This window comes from Typopeltis vanoorti, chromosome 26 (assembly GCF_054136105.1).
Source record: "Typopeltis vanoorti isolate ZY-2024b chromosome 26, IOZ_Tvanoo_1.0, whole genome shotgun sequence".
NCBI classification, from domain to species: domain Eukaryota; kingdom Metazoa; phylum Arthropoda; class Arachnida; order Uropygi; family Thelyphonidae; genus Typopeltis; species Typopeltis vanoorti.
In genome coordinates this window covers 12,657,232-12,678,137 of record NC_143574.1, presented here as the reverse complement: position 1 = coordinate 12,678,137, position 20,906 = coordinate 12,657,232, and the positions used below count along the sequence as shown (strand labels likewise).

The 20,906-nt window shown below is 32.9% G+C and overlaps 1 protein-coding gene across 1 annotated transcript in view; it reads left to right on the top strand.

The window, feature by feature from the left end:
* The window catches only part of Sec20 (vesicle transport protein Sec20), a 93,441-nt gene that overhangs the window by 52,078 nt on the left and 20,457 nt on the right, over nucleotides 1–20,906 (top strand). The window contains exon 4 of the mRNA XM_090414905.1: nucleotides 3,645–3,749. Within this exon, the coding sequence (XP_090271031.1) occupies nucleotides 3,645–3,749 (105 nt within the window). The remainder of the gene's footprint in view (nucleotides 1–3,644; nucleotides 3,750–20,906) is intronic.

Below are 20,906 nucleotides of genomic sequence, written 5' to 3'. Positions count from 1 at the left end.
ATGTACCTTTATGATCTGTAATTCCTTTTACAGCACTTTCCTCCATTTCTAAGCTTTTTGAACAGCCTCCAGAATAATTTGACACCTTCCCGATATTTATTTTCTTTGTTCTTGCCAAAGTCTTCCCATGACTTTTGTTTAGCTCGTTTTACAGTGTTTAGCTTTCTTACATTTGTCTCTGTATTCTCTAAGAGCACAAAGTGACTAATTTACCAGGAACTTTCGATATGCTTTCTTCTTTAACTTCCTGTGTCCATCATAGAGTTCTGATTTTTCTATCCGTGTTTTTCAATCAATGTTTTCTTCAGGATTTGCCACTGAATCTCCAAAGTTTGGTTCCTGTTCTCAAACTCTTTCATTTTTTCTTGAATAATGTTTGTGTATTTTAGTTTACCGTTCACATTTGAGAACTGCTCAATTTTTATTTGCTTTGAAACTTTCTTACATGTTCTTTTTGATATGAAATTCAGTTTTACCCTTCTCAAGACTTAAATGATGATCAATTTCAAATCCTCTGTATACTCTAGTGTCCTGCACCAGAGAGAAAACATCACTATCAACAATAACATAGTCAATGAGACTTTTCTTATTTCTTGCCTCTTCTCTCCATGTGATTTTATGCACATTTTTGCGTTGAAACATTGTGTTAGTAATAACGTCCATGTCCTGAGCAGAAATCCAACAGGTATTTGTCATTATTATTAACTTTTTTTTTTTTCAAATTTTCCCAAAATATTTTTGCATGTCTATCATTTCCCACTCTTCTATTTAGATCCCCAACAAGGACCAACTTTTCCTTTTTCATCATGTCAGTTGCTTTCTATAAAGTCTCAAAAAATTCCTCCACTTCTACCTTAGTAGAACAGTCTGTGGGATCATAGGCACAAATAAGTCTCATTGTCCAGTTCCTCATTCTGATATTTGCCTACAAGAAGATTAGCCTCATGTTTAATGTTGAATACTATAGCTACTTCTTCTTTTCTCTAATTGTTATTGTCTGAATAGAGTCTTAGAAAATTGTTACAACCATAGTACTCATATGCTATAGAAATATAATACAGTATTTTCTGGATGGGACTGTCATTAAAAAGAAATAAAAAAGGAAAGAAAAACTGCATCTGATTTGTATCCTTTTTTTGGGGGGGGGGAGTGGGGGAATTAACACATGGCAAAGCTGGTCTGGAGAATAGAGATAAATTGATTTAAGGAATTGGTTCATTGAGTTTGCAGTTGGACTGACTGGATGCAGCACAACTGCTTCTGTTCATGTTATTATAGAATTTTTTGGTTTACCCCAAGTACAATACTAGTATTCAAAGGTTGGTCATATTTGAGATTTGTATAGAGATATCAAATGTCTTGAGCAGAAAAGGATATAGAGTTTTAGGAAGTTGTAGATGCATGTGCTTGTATCAAGGAGACTTGTAGGTAAATGAACCTCGTTTCAAGAAGAGAGAGAGGATCCGATCTTGTCTGATGATTTTGGGTATTAATGAATGTAAAGGGAGGTGGAAAACCAGTCCTCCCTCTTTGTTTTTTTTCCCCCACTTATAAAAAAAATAATTTTCTCATATGTGATTGCTATGATATTGAGAAGAGCATTCTTGCAATCATAATGATTCTACCTGCCTGGTCTCTGATGAGAACCAACAGTAAAAACAGTTGGTTAGGCCAGTGAAGACATGTTAATTAAAAGCACTAATAAAAGGCAAACATATGGACTGGAAAAGTTCATGTCTTAAGTAATGCAGTAATTAGGCAACTCGAAGTTATTCTTTTAACTTCTAACTTTGATCGATTAACTTTTTAAGTTTCAAATTTAAGTCAAGTCCCTCCATAGCACAAGATTCTCATCATGATGAAAGGAATCTTCACATGGATTATTTGAGGTGAAGATAAGTTAGCTGATCTTATGGAAGTAGCAGGCTTTTTTCCTCCTAGAAACTAGGGTTTTTCATTCGCCATTCAGCTAGGGAGCATACATTTAACAAACAAATTACGTTAGTGGATGGTAGATGGCACAATGTATGTTGGATTATGTAGTGTATTAGTGGTCAGTAGATGGCCTATTGCAAATTGTGCGTGAATTAAAGGTAGACAATGGCTGTGGTGTAGTGTCTGTCTTCCACAATGAGTCGGACATCCTCGGAGATGTCATGTAATAATAATAAATAGTTGACAATGAAATAATAATGGATTTAAAATAACCTTTATTTCTATACAGAATTGTAATTTGGAACTTTGGTAACATTGTAAAGTTGACAAAATCTGACAGTGCATTTCACTTACCATCCACTCTCCATTTAAAAAATCTACTCCTCACACTCTCCTTCACCACATCTTTACACAGCTTCCAGGGATGGCCTTTTGTTCTTACTCTCCACATGCAATGCTCCTGCATGGAAGTTGGCTTTGTCTTTAGGTAATATTATGTTGATGCCATAATATTATAATGTTATGTCATTCATAAAATGATTGACAGAAGAGTGAAAGAAAGCACAGACAGGCAGAAATTGCACCTGGTGGTCTTTGCGAGACATCTGAAGGCATATGCCATTTGTACAAGAGCGAGTTTCTGCATCTGACCGTTTTAAAGCTATTTGTGATATGTAGAATATTTTTCTTGTGAACTGTCATGGTACATGTGGTAGAAAAAGGAAGGCTTAGTTAATGGATATTAGTTTTAGATGCTGGGGAGAAAGGTTACTTAGTCACTTTGCAAACTATACACAATGGAAAAATTTTTGTTTCCTCTATAACATTTGTAAACTTCCAAATAAGATCATCTCTAATTTGGAATTTTACAAATTAAAGTATTTTCTTTGTACCTTTTGCAAGGTTGTTATATCTCTCTTGTGTGCAAATAAAATTCTCCATTAATCAAGATAGAAGTCTACCATATGTGTAGCAGTTTAGGCCAGGCCAGTTAATCTTTGAGAATTAGTTTCTTCAGAACAGATCCTTTCCAAATATTTGTTGAGGGAGGGGGAATCAGTGCTCTTCATTTGAGATTATCATTCTCCTTCAAAGAAGGTGTAGAAAAGTTTGTTATTTCCTTGAAAGAATCCATCCATTCAAGTAGTTTAGTTTTGAGTATTATGATTATGAGTCCAAATAATGCTTTCTAGACTTTGAAATTTGACTGGTAGTAAAATGAAACATTTCATTAGTCACATTCATTTGCAGATATGTAAGCTAGTTTTCAGTGTATTTGATTAAATGTTCAAAAAACATGTTTTAATTCTATAGTTGAAATATTTGAAATACATAATTAAAATTAATATTCAGATTTCATTAATATCTGAATTGATAAATTCAAACCATAGTGATGTTTTGGTAGTTAATTTATTTATCTAATTTTCTAATTTTTTTTACTGCAGTCTCACAATGTTAGTTTAAGAAAATCTACATTTATGTTGTGTGAAATTTAAAGAATTCATAAATTTTTAATAAGTGTATGCCAAAAAAAAAAAAAAAGTTACTGTTAATAGTTTATCATTTGAACTTTATCATCAAACATTATATAATGTTTGATATAAGCTAATTAGATTTTATGCATAATTTTTCAGAAATTGTATAATTTTCTTCTATCTTGCAGTTTTGGAATAACATTTTTTCCCTCTTCCTCTCATTTTACATAACAGTAATCAGATTGCTTTGAGGAAGGCAAATCTGTCATGTCAAATGGCAATAGATAAACATAATAAGGAGCAATTATTTGAAAATTCCACTTCTACGGTACGGCAGAGGTAAGTTTCACCATGAAAAAATGCATAGTATCATTATATTCTCATGGTATAGGTAAAATGTGATAATTTTAACAGACCTGCTGATTTTCTTTTCTAAGTTGCATGCATGTTTAGTATTCAGATATTTGTGGATTGAACTTCTATATGTTTATTTAGATAGATCAGCATTCTCTTATTAGTAGCATGTTTTTTGAGTAGCATGTTAATCTAGCATAACTACCATGATTCTGCAGAGTTCGGAATGACTGCTCCTTCATTGAGCAGTCATTCCACAGTTTAACATTTTAGTTTTATTATAATTGTCAATTTCCATCTTCATTTTGTTTCAGCATACAGTAATGTCTTGATAGATACAGTATAGAAAAGTGTCGCACTGAATCAAACGTGTTAAGTAAACATAATTTTTGATTTATTTAAATGCAGGTGTGCCAAATACTGTTGAATCTTATTTTAATAAACTACCAAAATAAAATAAAGATTTTTTAAAATTCCCTTTGAGTAACCAAATTTGAAAGTTTGACAAATATGGTGATCATCCTTTCTTTCAAGAATATTCAGGTAATCAAATTTTAATCGGCAAGTTAAACATTTAATTTTAATTTTTCTAAGTTTAGGTGGTCATCTGCTTGTCCATAATTTCAGAAATTCAAACCATAATTAACTGTCAAAAATTTACATTGAAGTCGTCTCTTACTGCAGCACTACAAAAGAAAATATGCTGGCAAACCTTCCATTATAATGTGTTTTTTCTTTAGTTCATGCAAATTTGCTATAATGAGAATCAGCTTTATCAAACATTATTTCCAATTGCACGTCTGATCTTACAGTATTTTTTCTTTCACTTCTTATTCTTTAAATATACAAGAAAATATATCTTCTTCTTTTTTTTTTTTGTATATAAAAAAAGTTTTATTTAGTAGTTTCATTTCCTGCTATAGTGAACACTGCTATTATCAATTATCCATAATAACAAACTATCCAATAAAGTCAAGGAGAATGTGGGGAAAACACTATCAGAACTGCAATACCAAAGGTCAGAATTAAATGAAATTAGTAGCATCATCAAGAATGAGCCTTAAGCAGGTTCTTTAAGTCTCATCAATAGCAGAGTGAGTCCCTTGGGAGTGGATAAAATTGAAGATAGTCTGTTGCATAAAGACTGTTCCAAGGCAGAAATCCAAGACAGGTATCTGAGGAGTGTGATTATAGTATTGGAAAAGTGATTAATGGCAGAATTCAGAAATCAGTTGTTAAGAATATGTAGATAATCTGTAAGACTCAGTATATCTTTGTAAAAGGGAGGCTTGTCTTAGTAATTTACTCACTGCCTGTGATAATTTATTATCATAGTCTTAGTAATTTATTCACTGTTTATAATAAAGTGGCAGTGAATAATATCAGAAATGGCCACCACAAATCCTGGATTTGAACCTTATTGAGAATGTATGGGACATGTTAGAAAAATAGTTCCGGAAGCAAAGTCCTCTTCCATCAAATCTGAGCCAGTTAAAGGACTGTATGTTGTAGACATAAATGCAATTTAACACCTTGTGGAATCTATGCAGAACCACATGTGCTGTGATTCAGGCTAAAGGAGGTCCGATAGGGTATTAAACAAAAGTTCTAATTCAGTGGTCACTGCGCATAGAATGCTAATTTGAGCAAAGGCTAACTATTTTCAGGTCATGTAGCAGCGTATAAAGTATAATGCTTTGGAATGAAAAGATAATCTTGTAATACATAGATGGAACTAGATTGCAAGAAATGCGAGTAGAGATTTGAAAATGGTGGTAGACAGAGTTGAAGTTTAGAGGTTATATTGCAGAAGTGGGTGGAATATAATATTCAAGTGACCATTTGGTTGTTAAAAAACACACTGGAAGTCGAGATAAGGAATATTACTCCACTTTATATGGTTTGATAAGACCTCTTCTACTGCACCCGTGCTTTGATTTGGTCATTTGGGTTGCATGATGTCTTCCCATGAGGACGGACAGGAATTTTATGTTTGAGGATTTGGCTAATAGGTGGAAAAGATAGGATATGATTGAAATATATAAGTTACTAAAAGGATTCTATAGAATAGATGCTGAAGAAATTTTTCAATATGATGAGATGGGATAGAAACAAGGGTTAGATTTTTTTTTGTTTGGAGTGTGGTGAATGAGTGGAATGGGTTGCCAGAGGCTGTCATAAGTGTTTTGCCAGTGAATGAGTGTAATAAGAGGGATCAAATAATAGTTTAATGTTGTTGGTTGGTTTGGAGTTTATTGGTGCAAGGACAGCAAATGCCATACTGCACCATTACAAAGGTAGCACACAAGATAAGATTATTGTATACTCCTGTACAAGCAATTATTCTCCTATACTAGAAATTCCATTATAACATGTTTTTTGTCTGATTCATCTGGATTTACCATGAGAACTGTGTCAGCGATTGTTTATACATATCTTTATTATTTCTGATTGCACCTGTAGCACTGTAGCTTATGCTTATCTTGGCTGCTTTTATTCTTTTTATATGTAAGAATGTACTTACTTGAGTTTTAAGTGCAATTGACTCTTGATATAGCGGACATAGTCCTGACCAAAGCATCATAGCATTAGTGTGCTATCGTGAAAGAAATTCACTATAGCAGACCTTCTACTCTGACAAACTATTTTTGTCCTTATGAGTTTATATATACACAACTCTGACGGTATCTTCTACAATGATACTATCATTGTAGAACTATGAAAGTTTCGTAAGTTGACCTGAGAGCTTACGAGAATACAATCCTCGGAATCTTCAAGTTGCTGTAGCTACTTAAATCAAGTAGTGCATTCCAAGGCAACTCGGGGATGCCAAGGATTGTATTCTTGTAAGCTCTCAGGTCAACTTACGAAACTTTCATAGTTTCTACATATATTCGGCTTTGAAATAATGTTGGATCTAATATCCCACTTATCTAATATCCGCATCGCTGTGCAATTTAAAACTTCATAAGTTTTAAATTGAGTGCCGTTCTGAGTAGTTCTCGGTTATCAGATCGACTGTGGTGCTATTGCAGTGCTTCAAATAATCCTTATTTTACTTAATAATGACCCCAAACTGCAAGAGTAGTGATGCTGGCAATTCGGATATGCCAAAGAGAAGCTGTAAAGTGCTTTCTTTTATGTGAAAAAGGCAAGTTCTCGACTTCATAAAATAATAAGTAAATAATAATAAAAAAAACATGCTGAGGTTGCTAAGATTCCATTCAGATAACTTTTATTACAGTATATTGCTATAATTGTTATATTTTATTATTAGTTATTGTTATTAATCTCTTACTGTGCCAAATTTATAAATAAAACTTTATCATAGGTATGTATGTATAGGAAAAAACATGGTATGTATAGGGTTCAGTACTATTTGGTTGAATAGTACTGAACCTGAATAGTATCCACCCTGTGGATACTATTCGGATATCCATGGGGTGTCTTGGAACGTATACCCCGCAGATGGGGGGGGGGAACTACTGTATCTTCAAATTCCTGAGAAATATCCTCCAGGGATTACAGGATCCTATGATAGTACTACATGAAAAGTTACATCATTACTAACTTCCTATCAACAGTTTTCCTCTAGATTAGCCTGTTATCTGTCAACATTTCAATATTATCAGATCTTATATTTCTCAAATTCTTTGAGAAATTCTTTACCATTCTGTTTAAGTGGCCATACCACCTGATATTAGTTCTCTTAACACATTCTTGAAGGCTGACAATGTCAACTTCTTTCCTAATATCCTTGTTTTTAATATGATGCTGTCACTGATGCCATCTGTTCAATCTCCTAATCTTTCTCAGAAATCTCATATCTGTGGTCTCCAGTCTTTTATCAAGAGTTTTATTTCTAACCCAGCTGTTGGATCCATAAATAAAATTAGTTTGAACACTGTCTTGTATATAGCTCGTTTAGTGTTTTGACTAGTCTCTCTCTTATTCCATAAACTTATTCAGTTGACTTTCTACCATACCAGCTTTGCTAATTCTGCTGTCTATTTCAAATTTAATTTGCCATCTTCACTAAAAATTATGCCTAAATAGCTGAAATATTTTACTTGTTCTATAGGATCTCCATTCAGAATGCAGCTGAAGTTTTTTTTACACCTCCTGCCTGTTTCATCATCTTTGTCTTTTTAATGTTGATTTTCACACCAACTTTATTACAACAGTTATTCAATTTTGTTAGTGAATCTCGCAGGCTTGTACTGGATTTATTCAGAAGTATAACATCATCTGAATAAAGTAAAGAGCTGAGATTAACATCTTAATTTTGATATTAGGTTTAATATCGCTTTCTTTCATAATGTGATTCATATAGATGAATAACATTGGAGATAATGTACACCCTTGTCGCATATCTGACTTAACATCAAACCATCTTCCTGTGTTTCCTTCAATTCTAACTGCTGATTTACAACTCATATAGAGACTATGTATTGTTTGATATAATGTCCCATTTATACCATAAACGAGAGCATTTTGAACAGCTTTCCTCTTAGCACCTTATCATATGTCTTTTCCAGATCTTCAAAACTTAAATACAGATTCTTGTTATATTCCCATGATTTCTTATCTGTTTGTCTTAAAGTGAAAATCTGACCCTGGCAACCTCTGTTTGGACTGAACCCAGCTTGTTTCTTCAAGCTTCTCCTCCACAATTTTTCTTAGCTGTTTCTCAAGAATAATTTTTTTCTTTGTATTCCCTAATAGCACAAGCTGACTTACTTGCCGCTTTTTTCTTTTCCCTTGACTGCCTCTTTAACCCTGAGTCCACCATGGAATTCTGATTTTTTTTCTGTCTTGCAGATTACCTCACCACATTGGCTCTCTGGCTGAATCATTTAGTTTTCTTTATCTGCCACTGAATGTGAAAAGTTTGGTTCTTGTTTTCAAACTCTTTCAGTTTTTCTTGAATAATGTTTGTGTATTTGAATCTACAGTTCACATCTGATAGCTGTTCAACTCTGATTCATTTCAAAACTTTTTACATGCCCTTCTTTTCAATATGAAGTTAGATTTTATCTTGCTCAACACTAAATGGTGATCACTTCCATTTTGTCAACAGTGAAAACATCGCTGTCAACAATAACATAGTCAATGAGATGTTGGAAGTTTTTATTATAGTCAATGAGACTTTTCTCATTCCTTGCATCTTCTCTCATTGTGAATTTGTGCACATTTTTATGTTGGAACGTTTTTTTAGTAATAACTAAAAAAACTTTCTGCTCAGTCCATGTTCTGAGCAAAAATCCAACAAGTACTTACCATTATTATTAGCTTGGCTCTTTTCTCCAAATTTTTCCAAAGCATTCTATATATCTGGTAATCATTTTCCAATATGTTGTATAGATATTTCAGTAAGGAAATACCATGAGTAGACATATTAATTAAAATTATAATAACAGAATTAACTCGCGTAAAATATTGTTTATTAGTAGAATTTTCGCCTGAGTATCACAGGCATGGCATCTTCAGTACATGTAAAAAGGTAATTAAGCAATAACTGGCAATTCCAAAAGGTGCCACCTAAGTAGCTAGCATAAGATAACTAAAAAAAGGTCAGTAAATTTCCTAACATATTTTTTAAATATATATATGAAAAGTTTTTTACCTTGGGTATAATATCTGTTAAAGATACCAAGTAATTTTTTAACCTTGTTTTAATCCTTTTTCTCAAGTAAGCAAACAGACAAGTAAGTCAAGTTTGTACCTGAACGTGGTTCAAGTCTTGAACCATGTTCGGGTGCAAACTTGACTTACTTGTCTGTTTGATTACTTGGGAAAAATGATTAAAACCAAGGTTATAAAATTACTTGGTATCTTTAACATGTATGTATATTAAGATAAATAAATATGTATGTATGTTAAAATGTATATAAAAAAACTACAGTTAAGTTCAAATTGGAGTCCGTGCTGAAGCGCGGACTCCAATTTGAACTTAACTGTAGTTTTTTTTTATAGCTCTGTTGTTGTTAGTGTGTAATGTTTCTGTCAGTCTTTTTTGTATATATCTTTGTACTTTGACACCTGACGAAGTTGGCTTACCAACGAAACTAGCTGTGTCCATATTAAACTTTTATTCTTAATTATCTCGGGAGTTTAAGTCATTAAAATTATTGAACATGTTCATAAACAGAGTCAATCTACATACAAATAAAGTGTGTGTGTGTGTGTATGTATGTATGTGTATATATATATATATATATATATATATATATACACACACACACAATTTAAAAAGTTTGTACTTTTTAAATCAGCTAATCTTTCCTATCTCCCACAAAGAGGATAGACGTAGACCATCGGATCTGTTTAAGTTAGGAGAGTGAAGTAAAGTTTCATATGTTTCTTTATAAGTCTGTTCCATGAGGAACAGACTTTTGTGTCTTGTTCCAATGAACTCTGTCTAGTGTTGATGGAATGTCTGTAAGTCCAGACTTGCAGACATTCCATCAACTTGCAGACTGTTCAGGTTCAAGGTATCGAATATAAGACTTGTGTTCTTCTTGCTGAATAAAAGCAGATCTTCCTGTTTGTCCGAAATAAAATAACCCACAAGAGCAAGGAATCTGGTAGACATCTAGATAACTGAGATGTGGAAGCTTGTTCTTTGGAGAAGTGAGAAAGGTGTAGATTTTTCTGATTGGTTGAAAGGCAACAAAAAAGTTTTAATGGTTTTAAAACTTTTGCTATGTGTTCACTAATGCCTTGCACATAAGGGATAGGAATATGTGTTATTTCTTTTGTATTTGAAGAGGAAGATATATCAAAACTACTCAAAACTCTTTTGATGAAGGAATTCTTATATACATTATTGTAATTCTTTCTGTAATAGTTCATCTGAACAACAAAAGAAATGAACCCGATGAACCAGTGTTTTAATAGTTCTCGCCTTTTGACTGGGATGGTGATGAGATTCAGCATGGATATAATGGCCTGTATGAGTCTTCTTCCTATCTGAGACTAGTATAGACTTTCTATAGACTGAATGTGCATAAATTCTTTTTAATGCCAAGCCTCCTCGGCCTAATCTATCTTACTCTGAATTTAAAGCACTGAAATCAGTGAAGAGTAATTTATTATGAAAGCTGACAAAGGGAAGGCCATAGTTATTCAAGATTAGAAGAGAATATGAGAGAAAAATGTCTCTATTACTTCGCAACTATTCATCTTACAGGCACTTCACATCGGATTGTATCAGAAGTCAATTAAAAAGACTTAATTCTCTTATAGATAATGTATCTACATGGGATGAAGATCAAAAGAAAAAAAAATTAAAACCTTTGGTTATCCACCTAGATCAGTGGTCGCCAAAGTGGTCGATATCGACCCCCCCAGAGGTCGATATAACATTGTTAGGGCTCGATAGAAAAATATAAGACATCATTGTACGGGTAATATTTAATTCGGTTAACTTGAATTACCTCCATCCTGAATGACAACGCAATTAAGAGTGAATCGTGGGAACAGTGACATGAATAAAACCTGTAAGATGGAGCAAGGTCATGAAAATAGTTGCGGAGGCCAATTATGTAGGCCAAAATGGCATATTTACCAATAAACGGATGTCAGTGGTTCTCGCCCGGCGGCACAGCGGGAGAGAGATTGCAACACGTGCATGGTTGCTTATTTACTTATACTTACACGTATTTGATCCCAGTTCTCATTTTTGCACATCGACATACAAGTGAGCGTTAATGTTCTAAAATTCATCAACATACATATTATAATTCAATCGTTATTCATTCACGAACTAAACTTCTCTATGTTGAAGAGTTGAGCAGGACTGGTAGTGTTGTACATCCTATATATACCTATAGGAAGATTGTATTATTGTTATTTTGTTATCTAAATTAATTTCATATTTTATATATTATCTCTCCTATCAAATATGTAATGTTAAGAAGGACGTCGAAAACAAAAACGTATCCCTTTGACGTTAAGCCAATATAATAATGTATACTATATTACACATACAAGAAACACTGTAACTATAAAATAAACAATCTAAAAACTCACATAAGCTTCTTTTCTGCTTGTCCTATTATAATTACGTAATAGTAAAATATAGGGGGGGGGGGCGATAAAAAGTCAAGAAACTCTTGAAGGGATCGACGGTCAAAGAAGTTTGGCGACCCCTGACCTAGATTGTATAGTCTTCCAAAAGTTCATAGACCAGGTGTAGATTGTATAGGTTGTCCCATGTATAAAATTTCAAAATTTTTATCAAATTTACTTGCTTCTTCAACTAGAAGAATTGCTACTTATATTAAAAAAAAAAAAAAAAAAAAAAAAAAACTTTGGATTTCAAAAATAAAATTTCGGATCTTCATTTAGACGCTTTGGATATTATGATTAGTTTAGATGTTGTTTCATTATTTACTAATGTTCCTTTATCTGACAGCATTGAATTACTGCAACAAGAATTTCCTTCAGACATTGTTAAAATACTTGATTTTATAATACATTCTGGTTATTTTTCCTTTGAAAACAAGTTATAACAACAAATCGAACGAACAGCAAAGGGCAATCCTATTTCTCCTGTTATTGCCACCTTCTTTATGGAGCACTTTGAATAACGTATTTTTGACAACATTTCTCCTAGACCTATTCATTGGTTCAGATATGGATGAAATTTTTGCTATCTGGAATGGCTCTTCTGATAAATTACAACAGTTTCTCTCTAAATTAAATGCACTTCATCCAAGGGTCCAGTTCACCCTAGAAGAAGTAAATAAGCAGTTAGCCTTTTAGATCTTTTAATTCTTCACCAACCAGATGGTAACCTACATTTTCATTATATCCATGCTAAATCTCATCACCATCCCAGTCAAAAGGTGGGAACTATTAAAACACTGGTTCATCGGACCTACTCCTTTTGTTTTTTAGATGAACTATTACAGAAAGAATTGCAATATATTATTTCCTCTTTTTTATCTAATGGATATAAGAATTCCTTCCTCAAAAGAGCTTTGAGTACTTTTGATATATCTTTCTCTTCAAATACAGAATAAATAATGCATATTCCTATCCCTTATGTGCAAGACATTAGTGAATGCATTGCAAAAGTTTTAAAACCACTAAATATTTTTGTTGCCTTTCGACCTGTCAGAAAAATCTCCATCTTTCTCAGTTATCTAGGTGTCTACCAGATTCCCTGCTCTTGTGGGTTATCTTATTTCGGACAAATAGGAAGATCTGCTTTTATTCAGCAAGAAGAACACAAGTCTTATATTTGATACCTTGAACCTGAACAGTGTGGACTTGCAGAGCATGCCATGAACACTAGACGTAGAGTTCATTGGAACAAGACAAGAGTCCTTCACAAAAGTCGGTTCCTCATGGAACGGTTTTATAAAGAAACATGTGAAACTTTACTTCACTCTCCTAACTTAAACAAATCCGATGTTCTATGTCTATCCCCTTTGTGCGAGATAGTACTTTTTAAATCAGCTAATCTTTCCTAACTTTTTTAATTGTGTTTTTTTTTTTTTTTTTTTTTTTTTTTTTTTTTTTTTTTTTTTTTTTTTTTTAAGTAAGAAAATTTACTGACCTTTTTTAGTTATCTTACATTAGCTACTTAGGTAGTGCGTTTTGGAATTGTCAGTTATTACTTAAGTAGCTTTTTATATGTACTGAAGATGCCTGTGATAGTCAAGCAGAAATTCTTTGATGCCTCGAAGAACTCCTACACTTGTTCCTTATTTAGAAACCTTTGTGGGACCATAAACTGATTCTGATGTTAGCTCACATCACTCCACTTTGATATTGCCTGACCCTGATATTTAGTATTTAATATTATAGTACTCCTTTTCCCTGGACTCCTTTTGGAGGTATCAGGAATAATAATAATAATCTCACCTGTTTATGTTTTCTTTGTTTTGGTGACCCCTGTTATATCAATCTTGTGCTTATCCAATTATTCTGCTAGTTCCATTTCTTTTCCATTGATGCTTGTTATGTTGATGGTGCCAATCTTGATCTCTGCTGATGTTGAGTTGGAGTTTGTTCCAGTAGCTGACTTTTCACTGTTCGCCCTGGTTCTCCGGCCAAAACAATGGGAGCCTGTTTAACCAGGTGACTTTCCAGCTGTCATGTAATTCCATCACTTTACTAATTTTGAGTTATGGTTTAAGCCAATGAGAATACGATACTATTGTTAACTGCAGACAGCTAATGCATGCCACATGATTTCACATTTGTTAGCATGAATTTATTTATTTTCTTGTAATATTTTTTCAGTGTTTAGTCAGCTTCGTTATTTATTTATATATTTTTGATGTTTATTAAGCCCTGATAAAGCCACTAGTTCTATTTTAAGTGTGTGAAACTAGGTCTATTTTTTATATTTTAATGACTAATAAATTTAATATAATGTAAGCCATTTAAGATGAATACTTACCACAATTTTGGAAGCTTTAAACAATCATAGTGATTTTAAGTTGAGCTGGTGGTATTGTGTTCATATTTAAAGCTAATTGCTTATTTTTTTGCTGAATCTTATGGCTAGTGGCAGCTGTGCTCTTTATGCATTCAAGAATATTGGGTATTGCGTTCATCTTCTTTACTGAGCTAGGTCTAGTAGATCAGAAATCTCAAATGGGAACAGTTTTAAATATGGATATCTTTTCAAGAACTGCAAAATGCTATGCCAGTGGTCTATCTTAAACCACAATATAACTGTATAAGTGCTTCAGAACTGTGGAAAATCATTGTATTAATGTCAAATCACATTATTCTCCTTCACTTGCACACATACACCATATTTTTTTGTTTACTCATTTTTTCTTCCGTTACTACTACCATTTCTTCTTCTTACTTAGAAGTAGCATGAGATATCTAAATCTCATGCTATTAAACTGTTGCTAGGCATCATAATTTACATCAAGTGACTTTCTCCTTCCCACTTTTTTGTTTAATCTATTTAAATTTTCATCTTATATAAAATTAATATTTAAATATATTTTAAAGCTGTGTAATGTTATCTCTTTGAATAACTACTATCCGGCCATTCTCTGCCTACCCATACAACTACCTTTAATATTCCAGTTGCCATCCTTATAAGCAGCTTCATCTTAAGTACCTAATAACTAGTCAATTTAATATCCTTCTTTCCCCGCCATTCTCCCTTATTATTATTTTTACTTATTGTGTTCTTTTCCCTTGCTGCTAGACTTTTCTTAATACCCTTAAATGATGGTCTGCGTTTTTATAGACCTCCCCCATTCCTCAAATTTGCTGTTTCTTAGTTATTCATTGTACCTCGAGGTTTGCTCATCTATTGGTGTTTTAATTGCGCAATTTTTGCAGTTTAAGTTTTCATTAAATAAAATTAGTTTTTATTACTTAAAATTCTTTGGAACTGGTAGAAATTATTGCTCTAATAATTAACATTTGTTCAATATCCCTGTCTTACTCTGTTCGTGTTGGGGGTGGGGCTTATTCATGCAACTTGCAGTGTTTTAATCCTTATCCTTACTAATGATTTCCATATTTGATACTTAATGTCAGCTTAGAAAACAAATAAAAACAAGTTTTTGTTTGTTTTCAAACCTAAAAGTCGCTCTGAAATGCATTAGATATCTACATGAAATATTAATGTAATTTCTATTAGTAAATACATTAATTCATTTCAAGCTACTGTGGTGTTTATTGAAATGTTAAAATTAAATTCTGTCAACTTCACAGGTTACTCTTAAAACTCATTTGATTTATTAAGCCACTTCAGGCCTCCAGTAAGCCAGGTGGTCTCACACTGGCTGATGAAAATGAAAATCTGAATTTTTATGAGTAAGTAGGCATTAAGTTTCATTGTTTCTTGATTATAGCTAAATTGAAAATTTTGATGGTCCTGAAGAGGGTGGAATCATTGGGAAACTCTTCACATATATGATGAAACCTGTCAGCAGACTTGATCTGATTGATCTACCACCTGACATTTTGAGCCATAGACTTGCATAAACTGAAGATTGATGAATATTTTAATTGCCAACAGATAATTGGTATGTCTTTGTAACACATTAGTCACACTTTAACATTACAACTTTTTTGTGGGTGGGATCCTCATTGGTGGGAAATATTGAGTTTGGGGCACTCGGTTTGAAAGAATGTTATTGATTTGTTTACTACAGAAGGCTGATATATCTGTTTATTACCTTTGTTTTAATTGCATAATTTTTGCAGTTTAAATTTTCATTAAATAAAATTAGTTTTTATTACTTAAATTCTTTGGAACCGGTAGAAATTATTGCTGGAATAATTAACATTTGTTCAATATCCCTGTCTTATTCTGTGTTGGGGAGAGGCTTATTCATGTAACTTGCACTTTTTTAATCTTTACTAATGCTTTCCACACTTGATATTTAATACCAGCTTAGAAACCATCAACTAATCAACACACAAGTTTTTTTGTTTGTTTTCAAGCCCAAAAGTCACTCTGAAATGTATTAGACATCAACATGAAATATTCTTCATCTTACGTATACATTGTATATGGTAAGATGAAGAAAATTAAAGTTCTCTCTTTCTAAGGTATCAGTCTCATTAATATGTTGTTTAAGAATATGAGCAAGTATTCAAACAGAGTTTAGAAATAGAGCAGGAATTTAATTTTCAACTTTTTAATCTTACTCTTATTATCCAATTCCTTATATGTACCCTTGTGTTCAGGATATTATAATAGTACCATGTGAAAAAGTTGCCCCATTACTGACTTCCAGTCAACAGTTTCTCTCCAAATTAATCTGTGACCTGTCAAGACTCCAACATTATCAGATCTTATATTTCTGTGTTCTAAGGCACTTTTTACCATATCACACCACCTACATCTTGGTCTTCCTCTGGTTTCTTTTCCTGCAATTCTGTTTAAGTGACCATACCATCTGAGATTAGCTCTGCTAACACATTCCTAAATGCTAACAATGGCAAATTCTTTCCTAATATTCTCATTTTTAATATCAAGCGTTTTATTAACCCAGCTCTGAAATCCATAAAATTAAAATTCATTTGACTGTCTTGTATACAGCTAATTTAGTTTTAGACTTCCTATCATACCAGTTTTACTAATTCTGTTGTCAATTTTCATACTTTGGTTCTATAGGTTCACCATTCAGGATATAGTGGATGTTTTCAATATTTCTGCCTAATTTCATTGTCTTGATATTGCTGATTTTCAAAGATGATAATCTTAATCTTTATGAAGATAATAAAATAGGTTTTTGTTGTAATATATCCAATAAATCTAAACAATTTTTCTGTCATATTCTTTTGTTATAAAGAGGTTGATAGCATTTCCCTCCTTCCCTTATTAGCTTATAGGTATTAATAAAACAATTTGTCTTATTTAGTATTAATACCAAATGAGGCAAAATCCTGATTACTCCAAAATTATCTCCATCACTGAACAAATTTTAATATGAAGATTTGAAATATCAGTTTACATCAAAGCAGGTTAGAGAAGATTTGTATAATTAAAGATTGATAAACAAACTCCACCAAAAATTGGCCCTTATTCACTCTTATAAATCTGGGAGATTATTTCTAGAATCTGCCACAGCATTACAGCTTTCTCTAAATTTTAACAAATTTGGCTGTCTTACTTTACTAAAAATCTGGAAGACCATCATATTAGGACCTTTAGCAAGATTCCATCAATGCCCCATAAAGGGTGCCAGTTAGGACTGTGGGATCTCACTTTTCACACTCAGTCTGTTTGCCTTCCTGTTGGTACGCATGCAGTGTTTAGTATATTTTTTGTGTCCAGAAGATGCTTTGGTGACTAAGGCCAAACATCAGCTTAATAATCTAATTAGCTAAATAAATTTAGCTAGTTATAGTAATATACTATTTATCTGGCTGTTCCGTTATCAGAACAGTGAGTTCTGATAATTTAAATGTCAGATAATTTAAGTACAGTTACATGGTGGCCTACCAGAAGTCTCTTGAAATGCAGGGATTGGTTAATTGAGGAGTCTTTGTTTTGAAGGTTGATAAACAGTAGACTACTGAATTTATCTCTAGGCTTGTGTTTTCTGTACTACTCATCAACATGAGTGATAATCAACATCTAGGCATCCATACCAGATTAGTAATCTTACATATAGATGTACATGCAAATGCTGGGGGTGATGTCACTTGCTGATTTTATTATTAACAAAAGTAGAATTATTTTCATTCAATTGTCTTTTAATAAAATCTTATTTAATGGTAATTTATTTATTATTTGTAAATGAGTATCTAATTAGGCTTGGTACTGATTTAATCTCAGTTAGGTTTGAATGAATAAAAATGAGAAAAATAAATGAATAAATGAAATTAATTAAAGAAAAACGAATATAGTGCAGAAAAATAATTAAACACAACTCTAATATATTTTGGCTCTGTTGCAGAGATATAATTAGGGATCATCATCAAATTCCTGACATGTACTCTCAAGAGGTATACAGGGTATTTTGATAGTACTACTTGAACTTACATCATTACTAACTTTCTATCAACGATTTTCCTCCAAATCAATCTGTTATCTGTCAAGACCCCAACGTTATCAGATGTTATATTTCTATCTTCTAAGGCACTTTTTACTGCATTCTTCCACCTGTATCTTGGTCTTCCTCTGGGTCTTTTTCCTGCCAGCCTGGAAGAGAACACTAGTTTTGCTAATCTTTCTTCTCTCCCATTCTGTTTAAGTGACCATACCACCTGAGATTAGCTCATGCACTGCCCTATGAGAGAAAAATCTAGCCCTCATCCCTTCTAGGCAGTAGTCATTCTTAGCTTCCAAAGATGTCCTCTTGTCCTTTCACCATCCCTCCATAAAATAAAAAATTCCATCACTTGAAATCCTGCATGACCCTTTAAGAATTAGCAAGTTTCATTATATTGCCCTTCTTTCTCCTGTTTAGTGTCTGCAGTCTACAAATTCTCAATCTGTCTTCATAATCAATATTCCACAATCCTGATATCACTTTTAATTCTCCTTTGCACTCTTTCCACTGTATCAGAATCAAAACGGAAGCCAGGAGATCTGTGCACATTAGTCCAAGTGAGGTCTTATCAGGGCCTTGTAAGAAAACATTGATTGATTCAGCCAGAGAGGCATGTGGTGAGGTTGTCTGCAAGGATAGAAAAATCAGAACTCCATGGTGGACACAGGAAGTTAAAGAGGCGGTGAAGGAAAAGAAGAAAGCATATGAAAAGTTCCTGACAAATAAATCGGCTTGTGCTCTTAGAGAATATAGAGACAAATGTAAGAAAGCTAAACACTGTAAAACTAGCTAAAGAAAAGTCATGTGAAGATTAGCAAGAACAACATAGAAAATAAATATCAAGAAGGTGGCAAGATATTCTGGACATTGTTGAAGAAGCCCAGAAATGGGGGAAAGAGTGCTGTAAAAGCAATTAGAGATGATAAAGGTGACATGGAAACTGGAGAAAAAGAAATCCTTGAAGTATGGAGTAATTACTTCAAAAAAGTGCTAAATGAAACAATCAGTGACAGCACAGTAGTAAAAAAAACTGACCAGGCATGCAATCAGGAATACATATTATTGTTGTTATTATTATTATTTAATACCTCCAGGGATTTTAACTTTAGGTTAAAAACTGTGTTTTTGTTCTGATACATGTTAGTTATTGCATCAAGCAGCTAATTTAAAATGTTTAGATTCTTGAGTATGATCCACAGTTTTTTCCTTAAGACTCTGTCAAAGGCTTTCTGGTAGTCTACAAATGCTATGTGCATTTCTATGTTTTATTCATAATGTTTTTCCATTAAGATTTTTAACGTAAAAGCTAATTCAACGCATGATCATCCTTTTTGAAAGCCATTTTGTCCTTCACAAATTTTATCTTTTACATATGATTTAAGTTTTAAAGTTAATATTTATGCATATAACTTATAACTAATATTTAGAAGATTTATTCCTCTGTAGTTTTCACAAGTTGCACTTATCACTTATATATTGGGATGATAATTGTCTTATTCCAACTTTCTGGAATTTTTCCTTGGTGCCAGATATTGTTAAATAATTTCAAAAATCGTTTGATGAATAGGATGCCTGCATATTTTATAAGTTTTATATACTTATTCCATCTTCTCCAGGGGATTTTCCTGATTTGCTTTGCTGTATTGCTTGTTGAATTCTTGTAATATTATTTCTTCCACTGTATAGTTAGTAGTAAGCATTATGTCAGTATTTTTATGCCATCCTGGTTGGCCGAGTGGTTAGCATATCCGCTCACCACCTAAAAGTCTGCAGGTTCGAATCCCACCATAGGCATGGATGTTTGGGCAGTAGATGCCGTAGTGTAGGTGATGATGATAGTAGCTGTAGTTCGTAATAGTTGGCAGAGACAGTTGTAGAGTAGTGTTATGTCCCTATCTTACGATTTTGTTTGTCTTACAAACTGCCTTCGTCTATATTCTTCTAACTTCTACCTTCAAGACATCACCAAAGTTTCTATTAATATCTGAGTTATTGTTCCCCGTAGTATCCCTAGTATTTGTATTTTAACTGCGCCCTTTGGGATATTTAGTTTAAGATATTTTATACATAAACAGAGAAAAGGAACTCAAATATCTGAAAGTGTAACTATTGCAGTCGTGACACTATTCCTTGTTACTCAACATTAATTCCTTAAACTTCCCGTTTCTTAACATTAATTCCCCACCTGGTTAGGCTCGAATGTTTCTAAGCGGTGCATTGGATTAGCAATATCAGACAACTTTTTTTATCATTAAACAAAAGGTTTATTATTTCTCCAAACATGGTACATATCAAAATACTCAACTAAATTACTTACACACTAAAATTAGCTTAATACAAGTAGTTGGGCTATGATTCTACAAAAGTTACTACGATCATGCCGCCACAAAATTTCATACAAAACATGAATTCACTTAACATGGAAAGATTAGATCACCACACATTAATAGACTATTCAACTTCAAGTACACTAACAAAATCATTAACTACTCTAGCACATACTTATGACGATTCCGATTCTCTACGCATCACACTAGGCATTCAAATTCCTCAGGCTGCTTGGTCACTCAGTTTACACTAATCAAACTCAATATTAATAAAACCATTTACTTCATTAACACACAACTATGTCATTAACTTTCCT